The sequence below is a fragment of the Phoca vitulina genome, unplaced genomic scaffold, assembly GCF_004348235.1.
Source record: "Phoca vitulina isolate PV1807 unplaced genomic scaffold, GSC_HSeal_1.0 scaffold121, whole genome shotgun sequence".
In the NCBI taxonomy this organism is placed as follows: Eukaryota; Metazoa; Chordata; class Mammalia; order Carnivora; family Phocidae; genus Phoca; species Phoca vitulina.
In genome coordinates this window covers 528992-546237 of record NW_022589824.1, presented here as the reverse complement: position 1 = coordinate 546237, position 17246 = coordinate 528992, and the positions used below count along the sequence as shown (strand labels likewise).

At 52.5% G+C, this 17246-nt stretch overlaps 1 protein-coding gene across 4 annotated transcripts in view; it reads left to right on the top strand.

Moving 5' to 3' along the window:
• Positions 1-17246, top strand: part of PNPLA7 (patatin like phospholipase domain containing 7) — a 63915-nt gene that overhangs the window by 22137 nt on the left and 24532 nt on the right. For all 4 annotated transcript variants that reach the window (XM_032398812.1, XM_032398814.1, XM_032398813.1 and 1 more), the window contains exons 16-21: positions 9546-9623; positions 11111-11316; positions 12318-12449; positions 13438-13561; positions 14058-14171; positions 15096-15165. In XM_032398812.1, the coding sequence (XP_032254703.1) occupies positions 9546-9623; positions 11111-11316; positions 12318-12449; positions 13438-13561; positions 14058-14171; positions 15096-15165 (724 nt within the window). The remainder of the gene's footprint in view (positions 1-9545; positions 9624-11110; positions 11317-12317; positions 12450-13437; positions 13562-14057; positions 14172-15095; positions 15166-17246) is intronic.

Sequence of the window (17246 nt, the reverse complement as noted above, 5' to 3'; positions counted from 1 at the left end):
CAGGCGCCCCTCTCCCTCACATTTTAAAGGCTTGTGAATACCTTGTCTACAGAAGAATGTGGGTGCCCATGGAACCACCATTCCAGGGACCGTACTATTAGCTGCTCCCAAAAGCAGCTGTGTGCCCCCCATGGCTGCAGCCCCTCGCCCCCAGGGAGACCACCGCCTTGCACCTGCGTGGGGACTTTCTGTGCGGGACTCATCCCGTGTGTCCTCTGGGCCCGCTGTTCTTGCTCAGCATCGTGTCTGTGACTTGCCCACGTGGTTGCCAGTCCTGAAGGCTCTGCTAGCACAGGAATGCACCGTGGGTGTCCATCCCTTGTCCACGCTGTGGAGGGACACGCGTGCACATGTCTGCATCCCGGGGGTTGTGCGTCACCTCTCACCCAGACCGGGGGTTCCTTGGCCCTGCATGCATGACAGCATCTGGGTTTTCAGCCTTTTCCATTTCACATAAATACGGGCACAGTGTTGAGTAGAGCTTTTGGTTTTAATTACATTTTCTGGATTCCAAGTAGGGCTGGGCGCCTTCCACGTTTCTGCTTTGTCTGCCTCTTGGGAGGCAGCAGTTTGAGACTTCTGCCCATTGTTCTGTCTCCCTTTTTGACTCTAAGGGTTTCTTTATATTTTCTAAATAAGTCTGTTGTTGATTATAGGTCTTGCACATGATCTGCTCTAGCATTTGCCTTTTTTGCCTTCTGAATGGTACGTTTGGTGGACAGAAGTTCTTCATTATAACACAGTAAACTTACCAGTCTTTTCCTTTATGGTTAGTGCTTTTATGCCTTGCTTAAGAAATAGTTCCTTACTTCAGATTCATAAAGATGTTTTCTATATTGTTGTTTGAAAGTTTTATTGCTTTGCCTTTCTTAGGTTTTAATGAGAAGGAGTTAATTTTTGTGCAGGATGCAAGGAAGCACTGATTATGTATATTTTTGCTCATGGATTCCTGGTTGGCCCAGCATCCTGCGCCCGTCGTAAACCTGTCTGTGGGGTCCTCTGTTGTGTTTCCTTGCGCTGCTTTTGGTGGGCACGCACAGCAGAATAGCTCTCCCACGGGGCTGCCCTCCTGGAGGCTTCCTCCACGCCTGCCCTGCTCATAGGAGCTGCCTTCCCTGGCCCTCTGGTCCTAAGAGTGTTTTTCATGACATTTTTGTCACGTGTGCCCACGGCTCAGCATAGCATCCCGACTGGGTCAGCTTTCAGGCCAAAGTTGGGGGCTGAAGGAGGAGAGAAGCCGAGAGCCGCCCGCTGCACCTCGTGTTGCCGTGTGTCTGCAGCCGTCTGGCCGGGCTCTGCCTCCCGTCCTGAGCAGCACAGAGGCTGCAGTGGGCTGACCTCCCGCTCGCAGGGCGGTTGGCTGAGGTGAGCTCTAGGTGACGTGTTGGCAGCCGCGTACCGTCCCCAGCCCCAGTGCTGCCGTAGAAAGTCGTGTGCTGGTCTTTCCTCCTTTGAGAATAACTTTTCTCTTGCTGCTTTTAGGATGTTTTCATTGTTGGGGCGCCCGGGTGGCTCAGTCGGTGAAGCGTCTGCCTTCGACTCATGGTCTCGGGGTCCTGGGATGGAGCCCTGCGTCGAGCTCTCTGCTCGGCGGGGAGCCTGCTTCTCCCTCTGCCTCAGCCGCTCCCTCTGCCCCTCCCCCTGCTCTTGCTCACTGTCCCTCTCAAATAGATAAATAAAATCTTTTTTTTTTTTTTTTAAAGATTTTATTTATTTATTTGAGAGAGAGAGAATGAGAGACAGAGAGCACGAGAGGGAAGAGGGTCAGAGGGAGAAGCAGACCCCCTGCTGAGCAGGGAGCCCGATGTGGGACTCGATCCAGGGACTCCAGGATCATGACCTGAGCCGAAGGCAGTCGCTTAACCAACTGAGCCACCCAGGTGCCCTGATAAATAAAATCTTAAAAAAAAAAAGATATTCATCTTTGGTTTCCTGCAATTTCAGAACTGGGAGTGGATTTCTTTTTGTTTATCTTACATGAAATTCTTTGGGCTTCTTCAGTCTGGGCCTCTGAACTCCTTTTGAAAAATTATCAGCATTTTCTCTTCAAATATTGCCTCTGCATATTTTCTCTCTTCTCCTTCAGAGGCTCTATGGAATGTATGTTCTCCTTTATCTTTTATGTCTTACCCTTTTTTTTTTTTTTTAAGATCTTATTTATTTATTTGACAGAGAGACACAGCGGGAGAGGGAACACAAGCAGGGGGAGTGGGAGAGGGAGAAGCAGGCTTCCCGCCGAGCAGGGAGCCCGATGCGGGGCTCGATCCCAGGACCCCGGGACCATGACCTGAGCCGAAGGCAGTCGCTTAACAACTGAGCCACCCAGGTGCCCCTGTCTTACCCCTTTTGTCTGTATTTCCCATATTCCTGTAAGTCCTTGGACTTGATATACATGTTTTTATCAGAGTTCACATTCTGCTTTTAGTGTCTAATCTGCTGCTAAACCTGTGCGTTGAGTTCTCAAGTTTGGTTATTCCATTTTATAGATCTGGAATGTCTACTTTTTTTATCTGCGGCCACTACTGAGCGGTGGCGTGTGATCCTCACAGGTGGGAAAGGCCTCGCACCACAGTCCACCCAGCCGCTAGTCGTCACGTCTCCTCAGCTATATCACAGATGGCTTTTTCACTACTCAGTTTTTTTAACAGACTATATTTTAGAGCCGTTTTAGGTTCACAGCAGAACTGAGAAGAACACGGAGATTTCCCGTATACCTGCTGCCCCCCTCCACCTGCCCTGCACAGCCTTTCCCAGTACTGACGCCCCCGCCCGGTGTGCGTTCGGTATAGTAGAAGACCCTGCACGGACGCGTCATCACCCCCGAAGTCCTTAGTGTTACCTCAGAGTGACGCAGGTGGTGTGCGCTCTGTGAGCGTGTGGGGGCAGCCTCACACAGAGTAGTTCACTGCCCTAAAAATCCACTGCTGCACCTGTTCAGCCCTCCCTCAGCCCCCATCTTTGTACTGTCTCCGTAGTTTTGCCTTTTCCACCACGTCGTTGAATCATACAGTGTGTAGCCTGTTCACGTTGGCCTCCTTCACTTAAGGTTCCTCATGTCTCTTATGGCCTGAGAGGTCGTTTCTTTTCAGCGCTGAAGAGCATTCTGTTGTCTGGAAGGAACCACAGTTTATCCGTTCACTTACATCTTGGTTGCGTCTAGGTTTTGGCAGCTGTAAATAAAGCTGCTCTAAATGTCCGTGTGGGCCTACATTTGCAATTCATTTGGGTAAATAGTAAGAGGTGCAAGGGCTGTATTTTATGGTAAAAGTAGGTTTAGTTTTGCAAGAAACCGCCAAATTGTTTCCAAAGTGGCTGCACCCTGCTGCATGTCCCCCAGCCTTGAGTGAGAGTTCCTGCTGCCCCACATCCTCACCAGCATTTGATGTCAGTACGTTAATGGATTTTGTCCATTCCAATAGGTGTGCAGTGGTATGTCGTTGTTGTTTAAATTTGCATTTCCCTGATAGCATATCACATGGAGCATGCTTTCATGTGTGTGCTTGTCTGCTTTGGTGAGGAATCTGTTAAGGTCTTCGCCCACTTGCTAACCGGGTAGTTTGTTTCCTTATTGTTGAGTTTAAAAGTTGTGTGTTTGTTTTGGACAGCAGTCCTTTGTCAGATGTGTCTCTGCAGATATTTTCTCCCGTCTGTGGCCTTTTTATTCTCTCGACAGTGTCTCACAGAGCAGGGTTTTTTTATTTTAATGAAGTCCAGCTTATAAATTCTTTCCTTCATGGATTATGCCTTTGGTGTCATATGTAAAAAGTCATCGCCCAACCCAAGATTATGTAGATTTTCTCCCGTATATCTTCTAGGAGTTTTATTTTGCATTTTGCACTTAGGTCTGTGAGATCCATTTGGGGTTCGTTTTTTCGAAGGGTATAAGGTCTGTATCTAGATCCATTTTTTAAAGATTTTATTTATTTATTTTTGAGAAAGAGAGAGAGTGCTCTAGCCGGGGGCAGGGGCGGAGGGCAAAGCAGACCCCCCGCTGAGCAGGGAGCCCGATCCCGGGGCTCGATCCCAGGACCCTGGGATCATGACTTGAGCCGAAGGCAGACGCTCAACTGACTGAGCCACCCAGGCGCCCTTTAGATCCATTTTTTGCATGTGGATGTCCAGTTGTTCCCATACCATTTGTTGAAAAGGCTATATTTTCTCCATTTTATGGCCTTTGCTCCCGTGGCAAAGATCAGGTTACTCCATTTATATTTTGGGGTCTGTTGATACATTTTTGGGTCCTCTGTTCTGTTCCATTGATCTCTTTGTCAACACTTTACCAATACCATAGTGTCTTGATCACTGTGGCTTTATAGTGAGTCTTCTCTTGCTGTAGTGAATTGTTGCTTATTCAGGGACTCTTGCTCCTCCAGACAAACTTTAGAATCAGTTTACCGATATCTACAAAATAACTTGCTGGGATTGGATGGGATTGCATTGAGTCTGTAGATTAAGTTGGGGAAAACTGACATCAGGACAATACTCAGTCTTCCTATCCATGAACATGGAATATTTCTCCAATTATTTAGTTATTCTATGATTTATTTCACTAAAATTTTGTAGTTTTCTCATGTGTATTTTTTTAGGTTTATACTTAAGTATTTCATTTTGTGGGTGCTAATGTAAATATTGTTGTGTTTTTAATTTTAAATTCCACTTGTTCATTGCTGGTATACGGGAAGGCAGTTGACTTTTGTGTATTAACCTTGTATCCTGCAGCCTTGCTGTAATTGCTTATTAGTTGTGGGAGTTTTTTTCTTAATTCTTTTGGATTTTCTGTATAGATCATCACATCATTTGAGAACAAAGATGGTCTTATGTCTTTCTTCCCAATCTATATGTATTTTCTTTTCTTTCCTTTTTTTTTTTTTTTTAGGGTTTATTTATTTTTATGAGAGAGAGAGAGCATGAGTGGTGGGGAAGAGGGCCCTGTGTGGGGCTCGATTCCAGAACTCCTGGATCATGACCTGAGCTGAAGGCAGAGGCTTAACCAACTGAGCCACCCAGGCGCCCCTATAGAGAATTGATATAATTTCTTCCTTAAATATTTGGTAGAGTCTACCAGTGAACCAGCCCGTATGGGCATGGTGCTTTCTGTTTTGGAAGGTTATTAATTGCTGATTAAATTTCTTAATAGATATAGTCTTATTCAGATAGTCTCTTTTCTTGTGTGAATTTTGGTGGATTGTGTCTTTCAAGGAATGGGCTCATTTTGAACATATGATTCAACATCAAATTGTTGAACATAGAGTTGTTCATAGTCTTCCTTTATTATCCTTTTACTTTGCTTGGCATCTGTAGTGATGACCCTTCTTTCATTTCTGATATTAATAATTTATATTCTTTTTCTTTTTTTCTTAGTCTGGCTAGGGGCTTATCGATTTTATTGACAATTGGGTGGCTCAGTGGGTTGAGCGTCCGACCCTTGATCCTTGGGATTGTGAGTTCAAGCACCACATTGGGTGTAGAGATTACTTAAAAAAAAAACTTAAAAAAAAAAAGTGTGTTGTTTAATTTCCAAGTATTTTTGGATCTTCCAGTTATCTTTCTGTTAAGACTTCTAGTGTCATTCCACTATGCTCTGAGAACAGACATTGTATGATTATCATTTTCTTAAATTTTTGAAGATGGGGTTTATGGCGGCAGATAGAGGCTATCTCAGTGAGTGTTCCACGTGAGAAGACTGTATTGTGCTTTTTTGTATGAAGTAATTTATAGATATGAATTCTGCCCAGTTGTTGGATGGTTCTGTTGAGTTCCGCTGTGTCCTCACTGATTTTCTGCTGCCGGAGAGGACTGAGGTCTCCAGCTGTCGCAGTGAATCCGTCTGTTTGTCCTGTAGTTCTGTCAGTTGTCTCTCATGCAGGTTCAAGCTCTTGTCGGGCATGCACACAGGGCGCGTTGGGTTGTTACGTCTTGGAGAACGGACCCTTTATCACCATGTGATGCCCGCCATCCCTGCTCATCTTCCTTCTCTGGAGTCGGTTTCATCTGAAATGAATAGAGCTGCTTCTGCTTTCTTGGATTAGCGTTAACATGCTCTCTTCATCTACTTTTACTGTGTGTGTGTCTTTACATTTAAAGTGGGTTTCTTGGAGTCAACATAGTCGTAGCTAGTCTGACAATCTTTGTCTTTTAATTGGTGCATTCAGACCATTGATGTTTAAGTGATTATTGATATAATCGGGTTACTATTTACCACATTGGTTACAGTTTTCTATTTGTTGCCCTTGTTTTTTGTTACTTTCGTCTACCACTCTTTTTCTGCTCTTTCTAATTTTGATTGGGCATTTTATATGATCTGTTTTTCTCCTTTTTTAGCTAGTTTGTTATATTCCTTTTTTACTTTTTTTAGTGGTTGTCCTAAATTTGCAAGATACATTTACACCTAATCCTAGTCCACTTTTAAATTACACTGACATGATGAGAAATAATGTGTTTTGGTCTCTGCCCGTGGCTCCTGACAGCTCCTGAGGTGACTCTGGATGGGGCTGGTCACCAGAAAAGACGAAGCCACAGTCAGAAGCTTGGCACTTTCAGCCCTACCCCCAGCCTCCAGAGAGGGGAGAGGGGCTGCAGACTGAATTAATAATCCATCACGCCTACGTGATGACGCCGCCACAGAAATCCCTAAACACGGGGTTCAGAGAGCTTCCAGGTGGGTGAACACACCCACGTGGGGAGGATGGTGCACCCAGAGAGGGCACAGAAGCTCCGTGACCTTCCCCCCCATACCCGGCCCTATGCATCACTTCCACTGGGCTCTTCCTGACTCATGCCCTTTATAACAAACCAGTGACAGCGCATACATGTTTCCCAGAGTTCTGCGAACTCGAGGAAGGGGTTGTGGGAACCTCCAATTCATAGCCAGTTCCTTGTGCAGCAAGTTGTGTGCACCCTGGGGACCCTCTACTTGGGGCTGGCGTCTGAAGTGGGGGGAGTCTGGTGGTACCGAGCCCCTAACCTGTGGGGTCAGCAGGTGTTACAGAGAGCCGGAGGCATGCCGGGCGTGGGAAGGCCCACCACGTGGGGTTGGACGTATTCAGTGCGTAGGGAAACGGAGTTTTCCTCTTAAACACTGTACTGCTTTGTAGAGTGTGAGAACTTGGAACCACATCACCCTGACCTGCCACCCTTTGGGTCATTGTGGCATGCATAACCGAGTACGGCGTTGCTGCCGCCATTGCTGTATTGAAGATCAGTTAAGAACAGGGAGGGGCTTCCAGCTGGCTCTCTCAGGGGAGCGTGTGACTCTTTATTATTTTTTTTAAAGATATTATTTATTTATTTGAGAGAGGGAGAGCACGAGTTGGAGGGAGGGTCAGAGGGAGAAGCAGACTCCCCACTGAGCAGGGAGCCCGATGTGGGACTCGATCCCAGGACCCTGGGATCACGACCTGAGCCAAAGGTGGATGCTTAACTGACTGAGTGCCCCAGGCGCCTGGAGCATGTGACTCTTAATCTCAGGGTTGTGAGTTCAAGCCCCATGCTGGGTGTAAAATAAAAATAAAATCTTGAAAAAAAAACAAACGGGCGTGTGGGTTCTCCTTCTGCTGCTGCTCCCTCTGCCTGTGCTCACTCTCTGTCAAATAAATAAATAAAATCTTTAAAAAAAAAAAAAGGAGGACAATGAAAGTGTTAATTTTGCCTTTGCTGGGTTCTTCTCCTGTGCTCTTTCTCTATGGAGATCCGTGGCTCAGACCTTGATCATTCTCTCCTCCCCGAAGAAGTTCTTCGAACATCTTTCAGGGCAGGTCTGCTGGCAACAAAGTCCCTGGTTCTCATTTGTTAGACATCTTTATTGCTCCCTCACTTTTAAAGGATGATTTCACTGGGTACAGAATTCTAGGTTGGTGTGTTTTTTTCTCGACATTTTAAATATTCGACTTTTTCCTTGCTCACATGCTTTCCGAGGGGAAGCCGATATCATTCTTATCTTTGTTCCTCTCTAGATCAGGTGTTTCTTCCCTCTGGCTTCTTCCAGGATCTTTATCTTTGATTTTCAGTAGTTTGAAGGTGCTGTATATGCCTGGGTGTGAGTTTTTGGCATTTATCCTGCTTGGCGTTCTCTGACATTCCTGGGCAATTAATTTGGGGAGGGGGGTCCTCCTGGCCTTCCCATCACGTGTATGTTACACGTTTGTCATTGTCCCACAGTCCTTGGGTATCGTCTTCTTTGTTTATCAGTTTTGTTTGCTTGCTTGCTTTTCAATTTCAGGGGTTCTATTGCTGTGTCCTCAAGCATCGAGACTCTGCTCAGCGAGTCCAGTCTGCAGACGAGCTCGTCAAAGGGCTCATTTCTGCCACCCTGTCTTTATCTCCAGCTTTTCTCTTTGGTTCTCAGGATTTCCACCTCTGTGTGTTCTTGCATGCTGTCTACTTCATCCTAGAGCCTTTAGCCTGTATTAACCACAGTTGTTTAAAATTCTGGTCTGAGAATTCCAGCACCCCCGGCAGGTCTGCGTCTGCTTCTGCCCATGTGTGTTTTGTGCACCTCGTGGCTGTTTCTTGATAGTAGGACACGACGTCCCTGGTCAGAGGAACTGCAGTCTCCCTCCGCTTCCCTAGCGTGGTCCAGGCAGGGAGCAGCTGGGGTTGGGCCCAGTCCTTTCTCAGCCCCACGGCTGCTGCCACAGAAGCCCCGACCTGGGGCCAGATGGAAGGGGAGCGGAGAAGCCAGCCCCAGCCCAGCAGGGGCGTGGAACCTGGGATCCAATCTGTGGCTCCTGCCTGGCCTCCGAGGGCACAGCAACCTCCCAGGCCTGCTTTCTAGGCCTCTGAGGAAGCACAGGATGAGCAAGGCCTGTCTCGGTGAACCTGCACCTCCCACTCAGGCTCCCTAGGCTCTGGGCTTGAAGAGGGGGAGCGGGGGGAGGTGTCTTCCTCACTTGGGACATCAGCATACCCTGACTCCACACCCTAGCACTTCATCCATCCGGATAGTAGCTGCATTATTGCCAGCTGACCTTGTAGTAACCCCATGAGCCTTTGAAACATTCATGGTTTTGAATTGCTGCTTTTAACATTTGTTATATTAAACTTATAATTGATGAGAAAAGAAAGAGAAGGCACTACAGTCCACAGACGTGGAGTGATGTGGTGGCGAGGCGTGGGGAGTGGGACACACTATGACCCCTGTGTTGGTCTGTCTTCAGCAAGGGCTGTGCGTCTGGATCGAACTTGTGTTTCACCCTGACCTCTCCTTCCCCTGGTCAGTGAGGCCCCGAGGGACACCAGCAGGCTAGGCTCTGCTGAAATAGTTTCCCCTGAGGGCAAGCCTGTGGAGAACAGAATGCTTTGGGGGGGGGGTGTCCCAAATGGTCCCCCCACCACCACCACTGAGACCCAAGGGCATTTTTCTCCATTTCCTGTGGGAGCCCGCTTGAGCTCCTGGAGGTAGAGCTCACAAGACCCCGGGGCCCCTGACGGGGTGTCCTGCGCCGACAGCCTCAGTCTGAGTGGATGGCTGTGCAGGGTCCAGCTTGGTGGTGGTCCTCAGCACGTGTCCGTGCTCCTTGTGTTGATTCCTGCATTCCTGTTTTTAGGACCCCTCGCTCTTGGATGGGCGGGTGACGCTTCTCCATGTTCCGGGGGGCACAGTGGTGTCGAGGCAGGGAGACCAGGTGAGCAAAAGGCTGCGGTGGGAGGGAGCGGTCCCCAGGCCTGCCCAGTGCTGTGGCCAGCGCTGGATGGAGTGCTGAGGAGGCAGCCTCCCTGTGGCCCAGCCTGGGCACACGCTGGACATGTGATACAGGGCCTGTCGTCCCCGTTTCTGGGGCGCTCTCTCTTTACCCCGGGCTTGTGGCCTGTCCTCGTGGGGGAGGGTGCGTGTCCACGCTCATGGACGCTTGCGTATGTGCATTCGAACAGGAGTCATCACTGATTTCACAGTCAGGTGCAGAAGAGGTGCTTTTGTTTCCCCAATTCTCAGATCCAAATACAGATGAAAAATATTTTTCTAATGAAATGGACCTAATTTCTGATTCTGAAAGCCGCACTGGGCAGGCAAAGATAACCTCCACAGCTTCTGCCCTCCTGGGAGCTCGTCTCCCCTGGTGCAGGTGTGGTCTGGGGGTCTCTCTCTGTAGGAGCTGCGTTTTCTCTGGCTCCTGCGCGAGCATGGTGGACAGTGTTTTGCCTAGTTTGCTTTTAGAGCAGCTTTGGTGAGATGGGTCTGTCTTGTTGGGAGAGCAGACCGAGCCTAGGCCTCCACTCCTGCCTCATAGGGGTCCAGGTGATGACAGCTGGCTGTGCAGACTTGGGTAGGACTTGGGGGACAGACGAGCCCAGGCAGCAGGAGCCTGTGGGCCCTGGATGGGGAAGGCGAGGCGGTCCAGCCGGGGGGCAGGGTGGCGTCAGACCCCCGAGGGGACTGTCTGAGGCTGTCCGAGGGCATTGGTGTCCCTGCCTCTCCCTCTCCCCCTTCTTCCCTCTTGTCTGTACCATGACCAGGAAAGGCTCTTCCTTTTCCCCAGAGGAAGCAGACTGCTGGCTGACTTTCTTATGCCAGTCAGTCTGGGCCACAGGTCAGGAAAGCGCTCACCTACTTGCAGGCCTCAGTCCTCGCTACTGCCTTCTGTGACGCACGGTACCCCGGGCCCCTCGGAGGCTGTGTGGGGGGCACGGGGTGCAGAGCCGGCCTCTGTCTGCCCCTGGCCTCCCAGACCCTGAGGGCCAAGCCTCGGGCCTCCCAGAGCCCTGCACTGGCCCTTTCCTGCTCGGACCAGAGAGGTGGGGTCTGACTAGAGCAGGGTGAGCAGGTCTGGAGAGAGGCCAGGTGATGGACACAGGTGAGTTGAGGTGGGCACCGGAGTCTCACAGGCACACCTGGCAGTCATGTGGTGTGGGGGGGTCGGGGAGACTCAGCAGGGCCGCGTGGAGGGAGAAGGGAGCACGTGGGCAGCACAGACCCGCCGACGTGCGGGCGGGGTAAGCGTCTGTGGCTAGGCTCTCTGCCACTAAAGAATCCAACGATAAAACCATGGATGCTGCTGACACGTTTCCTGGGAGAGCCCGGGCCCAGGAGCAGGGACACGAGACAGCGCGGACACAGAAGCCCAGCCCGTGGCAGAGCCCCGTGGTCTCCAGCCCACACCCCTTGTTTGGTCAGGACGTGAACATCCTCTTCGTGGTCTCGGGGCTGCTGCACGTGTACCAGCGGAAGATTGACTGTGAAGAGGACACCTGCCTGTTCGTCGTGCGCCCCGGGGAGGTGGTGGGGCAGCTGGCCGTGCTCACGGGGGAGCCCCTCATCTTCACCATCAGGGCCAACAGGGACTGCAGCTTCCTCTCCGTCTCCAAGGCACACTTCTACGAGTGAGTGCCTGCTGGGCCCCGACCTGCCATGAGTCCAGCCCGGCTCCTGCCCCGTAGGCGTCGTCTGACTGGTGTCCTGAGCGATCTCATCCAATCCTGGGTCTTTATGTACCAAATTCACGTCTCCCCCCAAACTACCCTCCTGAGCGCAGGCTTGTGCGTCGGCCTGCTGTCCTGACACCCCCCGGGGCTGCCTCAGGGGTTTCCTTAATCTGTTGTTCAAAGCTGAACCATAGATTTCCCCCCACTTTGCTTCTGCTCCCACTTTTGTCTACTCTGTGACTGGTGACTCTTACCTGCCCATCGCTTGGGCCGAGTCCTAGAGGGGCCCCAGTCTGGCTTGCAGCCCCTGAGCTGACCATGCCCCTGCTGCTGCCTTCCAGAAGCCTTCACACTCTAGGGGACACCCTATTTCTGCCCTCACCCCCAGCAGCCTGTTCACACATGGCAACCAGGGAACCAGGTCCATTGTGTTCCTGCTGGCCAGAGCCTGCCAGGGACTCCATCATGCCCAGGATCCACCCAGTGCCTTTCCTGGCTCAAGGCCCCACGTGGTCGCTGCCCTCCGACCTCTCAGCCTCACCCTCAGTCTTGTGCCCCCTCTCAGCCCCTTTCTCCACCCAGTCTGGACTTGATGGCACATTGCGGGGGGCAGGGACTTTGCATCCCACTCCCAGGGTCGAGCCCCCATGTGAGGCCTGTGCTCTGAGCACATCTGTGAGGTAGGTGGCAGTGGGCAGGGAGCTCCGCGGGCTCTCCCAGGGCTGCTGGCCGCTCGGTGTACATGGGCCATGATGGAGCAGGTGGCTGAGTGGGCACCGAGCTCTGTCCTAGCCCTGGGCCTGTGTCTCTGTCACCTGCCACGTGGCATCACCGTTTGATAAATGGGGGTGTGGGTCCTGCCAACTCTCAAGTGCTGTGGCCTGGAGGGAAGGGGTGGCCCCGGCGGGATCGGCTGTAGGCCGTGGTGGGGCAGCCGTGACTCTGGGCTGGCTCGGCAGAATCATGCGGAAGCAGCCGACGGTGGTCCTGGGTGTCGCGCACACCGTGGTGAAGCGGGTGTCGTCTTTCGTGCGGCAGATCGACTTCGCGCTGGACTGGATGGAGGTGGAGGCCGGGCGCGCGGTGTACAGGTGGGGCCCCTGGGGGTGCAGGTCTCTGCCCTCCGCACTGTCCACTGGGAAGACGGCGCCGCTGACAGACGCGGCCTGCCCCCCGAGGTCAGCACACCCGTGTGCGGGCGCACACGCTCAGACACACACGCTTTCTCATGGGCGTCTTTCCACGTCATTCGCCGCAAATCCACACTGTCCTTTGAGGTGGCCCAGCAGAGGTGACGTTAAAATGGCTTTGATGAAGGTGCTCGTGTGCCGAGTGTCCCCCTGGGGTGTCGTCTGGGCGCCTGATCTCCGTGTCACAGATACGGTCACAGCTGTCCATCTTCATGGTGCGGAAAATTAAAACTGAGGACATTTTAAATATTTAATCATTTATTTAAAAATCACAATAAGCCATTTATATATTAGCATATGTATTTTTATTTATTTTAAAACACTATTTTTTTAAAAGATTTTATTTATTTTTTTTTTTAAGATTTTATTTATTTATTTGACAGAGAGGGACATAGTGAGAGAGGGAATACAAGCAGGGGGAGCGGGAGAGGGAGAAGCAGGCTTCCCGCGGAGCAGAGAGCCCGATGCGGGGCTCGATCCCAGGACCCTGGGATCATGACCTGAGCCGAAGGCAGACGCTTAACGACTGAGCCACCCAGGCACCCCAAAAGATTTTATATTTTTGAGAGAGAGTGCGCGCGTCTGCGAGCGCATGAGCAGGAGCCAGGGGGAGGGGCAGGGCAGAGGGAGAAGCAGGCTCCCCCCGAGCAGGGAGCCCAACGCGGGGCTCGGTCCCAGGACCCCAGGATCACGACCTGAGCCAGAGGCAGACGTTTAACTGAGCCACCCAGGGGCCCCTGGCATACGTATTTTTTAATGGAAAGTAACTGTATTTTCCGAAACAAAAAAATACAGTGAGAAGGTTGCATTCTTTTTTTTCCCCCCACCTCAAAGTGGGGAGGGCTTCCTGGCCTTGCCCCTCCGCTCCCAACAGCCTCTGTCCGCGCAGGCAGGGGGACAAGTCAGACTGCACCTACATCGTCCTCAGTGGCCGGCTACGCTCGGTGATCCGGAAGGACGACGGCAAAAAGCGCCTGGCGGGGGAGTATGGCCGCGGAGACCTCATTGGTGTGGTAGGGCTGGGCTCCCTCCTCACCATGCTCTGCCCCAGGGTGGCTTCTGGCCCATGGAAGTGGCCTGAGGAGAGCCCCTACCCGCCTGGTCTGGGGCACGCCTTTCCTGGGGGGCTGACTTGCGTGGCACAGTCACTTCTGAAAGTCTCCAGGGAGAGCTGTGCAGGGGGGCACCTGGGGCAGCCCCTTCGCCCCTGCCAGGAAGACATACCCCAAGGTAGTTCCTCGGAGACTCACGTAGGACGAGGCCCCGGCTAGGTGGTGTCCTCCAGGTGCCTGACCCCAGGTCCCAGCGCTGCCGGCAGCGCGCCCTCTGGCGATCCCTCACCGATGCTCCTCCAACAGCACGGGCATGGCTGGACTAGCCACTTTTCTTCCTGTTTCCCCCGTACGCCATGTTCCAGAAGGGCGGCCGTGTGCTCTGCCCTCTGGTTGGGTCTGCAGGGCTGGAGGGCGTGAGCAGTATGGCCGCGCCTCCCCAGCCTCTCTTCTTCAGGTGGAGACGCTCACCCACCAGGCCAGGGCGACGACAGTGCATGCTGTTCGGGACTCCGAGCTGGCCAAGCTTCCGACAGGAGCCCTGACATCCATCAAGCGCAGGTACCCACAGGTAAGCGCTCCTGTTGCGGGCTCCCTTCAGGAAGCGGGACGTCCAGACCGTGAACTCAGGATTATCAAGCACCGGCCTGCATCCTTCTAAGTACTGGAGTGAGGTGCAGATTGGAGAGACCTGGAGCAGGCAGTTTGCACGTTTTAAAGGAAGTGTCCCTATGGACCAGCACCTGGGGATAAGGGCCTTGGGACAGGTGACTTGGGCACTGCCAGGAGGCAGGAGGGGGATGCGGGGACCCAGCGAGTGAAGCCTGCCTGGCCCATCCCACAAGACGAGCAATGTCCCAAGTGGTGTTTAAAACCATTGAGGAGGGCGCCTGGGGGGCTCAGTCATTGGGCGTCTGCCTTCGGCTCAGGTCATGATCCCGGGGTCCTGGGATCGAGCCCCACATTGGGCTCCCTGCTCCGCGGGAGGCCTGCTTCTTCCTCTGCCCCTCCCCCTGCTTGTGCTCTCTCGCTATCTCAAATAAATAAATAAAAATCATAAATAAATAAATAATAAAACCAGTGAGGAGTCTCGGGACAGGTAGGAGCAAGTACAAGGAATGTGTGGTTCCCACAGTACAGGGCTTTCTTGCTCTGCATCTTGGGAAAGGTGAACTCGGAATTTGGAGAAGGCAGTCTGGTGGGGTGGTCGTGGTTTCCCTTGGTGCTTCCCTGCCCTGGAAGTAAAAAGAGACCCTGGCTCGGGCGCCAGGTCACAGGACATGTGCCCCTCACACCTGCTGGCCCCTGGCGGGCTCTCTGTGGAGCAGCCCGTCATCCCATAGAGTTGGGGCCCCCCGCCCAGTGACCAGCCTGCCACCACCCCACTGCCCTCAGCCCAGAGGGGTTTACAGACATGGTGGTTTTGAAAATGTGGATCCAGGGTGCTTCCCTTCTTGGTTCAAATGTGTGGCCTCCTTTCTTTCTCTGCCCTCAGGTTGTGACGCGGCTGATTCATCTCTTGGGTGAGAAGATTTTGGGCAGCCTCCAGCAGGGAACTGCGACAGGTGTGTCCTGGGGAGCCCCGCCCTCCTGGCCCAGAGGCCCCACCTGCCCCGTGGCTGCTACAGGCCTGGGCGTGGGCAGTGTGGGAGGGAAGCCCTGGTCCGCGTGGAGCGCGGATTTAAACCTGGCACTGGGAGGTACTGGTGGGCGGCCGTCTGACCTGTGCAGAGCAGGTGATTCTCCAGTGCTGGGCCTTTCCCTGTCAGCTTTGTGTTCTCTTCTGGTTCTAATTCTGAGAAAGTGCGCTGTGAAATACTCGCTGGCCCCCTGTCCTGGTCAGCAGCGGCGGGAACCACCCACACCTGCCTTGGCCTGCTGTCCCCTCTGCCGGAACCCCCTCAGCAGAGCCCCACACCCACCTGGCCACTCCAAGCCCTGCACCCCTCAGTTTCCCTTTTCCACTTCATTTCAATTCCCTGGCTCATCCCACCGCTCCCTCCTCCTGTGTGGTCCGTGCGCCGTGCCGGCTCACGAGCTGCAGGAGGGCGGCCCTGCGTCTCCTGGCAGTGACCCGGGCACTGGGGTGGCCGGTGTGCCCCATGGAGCAGCAAAGCGTGCTGGTGCCACCCGAATCCGGTGCAGCTCATCTCGATTGACTACGTCTGCAAAGACCTGTTTCCAAACGAGGCCACGCTCTGAGGTCCGGGGTGGACATGGGAAGCACGGCCCAGCACGTGGTATTAGTTATGTTCGAAGCGGGTTTCTTGTGGAAGGCATATAGTCGGGTTGTGTTTTTGTCATCCGACCTGACAACTTGTGTTTTTTTAAGATTTTATATATTTGAGAGAGAGAGAGGACTGGGGGGCAGAGGGAGAAGGAGAAGCAGGCTCCCCACTGACCAGTCCCAGGACCCCGGGATCACGGCCCGAGCCGAAGGCGGACGCTCCGCCGCCTGAGCTCCCCGGGCGCCCCCACCTGACCCCTCGTGTGGTTTGTGTGCAGACCCTCTGTGTGGAGCAGTTACTCCTGGGCTGGGACTGGTGCCTGTCCTCCCCTCACGTCCTTTCTCCAGTTCCTCTTCCCACCCTCTCTGGAGTTCCTTCAGCCTTTTTGAGTATTCCGCTTGTATTTCTCAGTCGTGGTTCCAGTGTGCATCTTCATAGGGAACTTCACAGCTGCTGTGGGATCGCAGCTCCCATTCCTCATGGCCCCATCGCTCCGAGTGGCCCCTGTAGCTGGGGTTGTGCTCAGTGAGCCCCTCACGCAGCACGGGGACGTCTGCGTTCAGCCAGCAAACATGCTGTGGAGGCGCGAGCGGAGAATCGTCTAGAACACCTACACTCTGCCACTCTTCATCCCGGCGGCCCTGCTGGCTACCTATTCTCTGAATTCCCTTCATCTGAGGCTGTCTGTTTTACTTCATCCCCAGGACTTGTTCGTGGATGCGCCGCTGCACCAGTGGGCCCTTTGCCGTGGCACCTGGGGAACACGCCGCCGCCGGCCTCTGCGGCTTCTGAGAGGCCCACACGTGGCTGTTCCTATGCTTTCTCTCTGGTTGTGTTCAAGACTTTGTCTTTGTCCTTAGTTTTTAGAGACTAAATGCTCATCTTCTTGAATCTATAGATTTATGTCTTTTACCAAACTTGGGAAGTTTTCAGCCTTTATTTGTTCAAATATTCTTTCAGCTCTGTCCTCTTTATCCTCTTCCGGAAATCCAGTGACACAGACGCCAGACCTTCTGTTATTGTCTCTGAGGTCTTTTGGGCACAGCTGGTTTTTTCCTTCGTCCGATGTTCAGATTGAATAGTTTCTTGTGGTCTGTCTTCAGGGTCGTTGGCTCTGGTCTCTGTTCATTGTATTTGTGTACGTGTCTTACTGGTCACGATCGCTGTTTCACTGCTTCACCGTCCTTGTCAAGTAGTTCCAAATTCTATGACCTGTTGTCATTTTTTCCGCTGTTGTTCTAGGTGAGATTTTCTTGGCTTTTGGTACAGCTGGTAATTTTGGATTATATCCTGTGTTTCAGGCATGATGTCCTGAGACTCTGGTTCTCTTTTAAATCTCCTGTTTTAACAGACTTTCGGGGTGCTCATATTCACAGAGCATGTCCTAAACGTTAGTTTAGTTCTCAAGGCCTTTGCAG